Source organism: Lipophrys pholis (genome assembly GCF_963383615.2).
Source record: "Lipophrys pholis genome assembly, chromosome: 21".
NCBI lineage: Eukaryota > Metazoa > Chordata > Actinopteri > Blenniiformes > Blenniidae > Lipophrys > Lipophrys pholis.
Window position 1 is genome coordinate 23,901,308 of NC_137649.1, and position 2,500 is coordinate 23,903,807.

At 38.6% G+C, this 2,500-nt stretch overlaps 1 protein-coding gene across 1 annotated transcript in view; it reads left to right on the forward strand.

Annotated features, from left to right (window-relative positions):
* rfx6 (regulatory factor X, 6) overlaps positions 1-2,500 on the forward strand; it is a gene marked incomplete at both ends in the record, with an annotated part of 19,319 nt that overhangs the window by 388 nt on the left and 16,431 nt on the right. The window contains one exon of the mRNA XM_080490169.1: positions 1,627-1,774. Coding sequence (XP_080346295.1) covers positions 1,627-1,774 — 148 coding nt within the window. The remainder of the gene's footprint in view (positions 1-1,626; positions 1,775-2,500) is intronic.

The window sequence follows — 2,500 nt, forward strand, 5'->3', positions numbered from 1 at the left end:
ACTTGGTAGTTTTATTTTGACACTCACTGTAATAACAATCCAACTTGGTAGTTTTATTTTGACACTCACTGTAATAACAATCCAACTTGGTAGTTTTATTTTGACACTCACTGTAATAACAATCCAACTTGGTAGTTTTATTTTGACACTCACTGTAACTTGGTAGTTTTATTTTGACACTCACTGTAATAACAACCCAACTTGGTAGTTTTATTTTGACACTCACTGTAATAACAATCCAACTTGGTAGTTTTATTTTGACACTCACTGTAACTTGGTAGTTTTATTTTGATACTCACTGTAATAACAATCCAACTTGGTAGTTTTATTTTGACACTCACCGTAATAACAATCCAACTTGGTAGTTTTATTTTGACACTCACTGTAATAACAACCCAACTTGGTAGTTTTATTTTGACACTCACTGTAATAACAATCCAACTTGGTAGTTTTATTTTGACACTCACTGTAACTTGGTAGTTTTATTTTGACACTCACTGTAATAACAATCCAACTTGGTAGTTTTATTTTGACACTCACTGTAATAACAATCCAACTTGGTAGTTTTATTTTGACACTCACTGTAATAACAATCTAACTTGGTAGTTTTATTTTGACAGTCACCGTAATAACAATCCAACTTGGTAGTTTTATTTTGACACTCACTGTAATAACAATCTAACTTGGTAGTTTTATTTTGACAGTCACCGTAATAACAATCCAACTTGGTAGTTTTATTTTGACAGTCACCGTAATAACAATCCAACTTGGTAGTTTTATTTTGACAGTCACCGTAATAACAATCCAACTTGGTAGTTTTATTTTGACACTCACTGTAATAACAATCCAACTTGGTAGTTTTATTTTGACACTCACTGTAATAACAATCTAACTTGGTAGTTTTATTTTGACAGTCACCGTAATAACAATCCAACTTGGTAGTTTTATTTTGACAGTCACCGTAATAACAATCCAACTTGGTAGTTTTATTTTGACAGTCACCGTAATAACAATCCAACTTGGTAGTTTTATTTTGACACTCACTGTAATAACAATCCAACTTGGTAGTTTTATTTTGACACTCACTGTAATAACAATCTAACTTGGTAGTTTTATTTTGACAGTCACCGTAATAACAATCTAACTAGGTGGTCTGTCCACTAGAATGTCCTCCCATTGTTCATGTTTAGAGCTCATTGTTCTCTGCTGTGTGTGTGTGTGTGTGTGTGTGTGTGTGTGTGTGTGTGTGTGTGTGTGTGTGTGTGTGTGTGTGTGTGTGTGTGTGTGTGTGTGTGTGTGAGGAGACGTTTTGCCGTAGAGACATAAGAATCCAAAAGACACAGAAAAGTGTCAAAGAGTAAATAAAGTTAATATTGTAATAAAGTCTGAGATCAATAAAGTAAAAGTGTTTTGTACAAAAATAACTCAAATACTTTACATTAGTTTCATCATGAATAAATAAAAGAGTAAAATAATATTTAAGTTGAATTAATTTAAGTTAAAAACGTCACTGAGATTAAAAACACATTTTTCTTTCTTTACATGAAATTTAAATTAGAAAAACCAAAGTCTCTGTTTCCTCTGATTGTTCCTCACGTCACGGGACACTCTTACTTTTCGTTCCAGAAGCAGAGGAAAGCAACGAGACGCCATCGTCTGAGGACGATCCCGACGTGACCGACCTGAATCCCGACCGGCGCCTCGGCTCGTCCAGAAAGACGCTGAGTCAGATCGTCAAGGACAAGAAGAAACAGACCCAGCTCACCCTGCAGTGGTAAATCTGACCCTGCAGTGGAAAAACTGACCCTGCAGTGGAAAAACTGACCAGCTCATCCTGCAGTGGTAAAACTGACCCTGCAGTGGAAAAACTGACCAGCTCATCCTGCAGTGGTAAAACTGACCCTGCAGTGGAAAAACTGACCCTGCAGTGGTAGAACTGACCAGCTCACCCTGCAGTGGTCAGAGAAGTCGTTTCATAGAAAAACGTCAAACAGACTTTACTTTCTCTTTCATGCTAAGGTAAACTGGTTAGCAGCGTGCTAAGGTAAACTGGTTAGCAGCGTGCTAAGGTAAAGTGGTCAGCAGCGTGCTAAGGTAAACTGGTCAGCAGCGTGCTAAGGTAAACTGGTCAGCAGCGTGCTAAGGTAAAGTGGTCAGCAGCGTGCTAAGGTAAACTGGTCAGCAGCGTGCTAAGGTAAACTGGTCAGCAGCGTGCTAAGGTAAAGTGGTCAGCAGCGTGCTAAGGTAAACTGGTCAGCAGCGTGCTAAGGTAAACTGGTCAGCAGCGTGCTAAGGTAAAGTGGTTAGCAGCGTGTTAATGTAAACTGGTTAGCAGCGTGCTAATGTAAACTGGTTAGCAGCGTGCTAAGGTAAACTGGTTAGCAGCGTGCTAAGGTAAAGTGGTTAGCAGCATGCTAAGGTAAACTGGTTAGCAGCGTGCTAAGGTAAACTGGTTAGCAGCATGCTAAGGTAAACTGGTTAGCAGCGTGCTAAGGTAAAC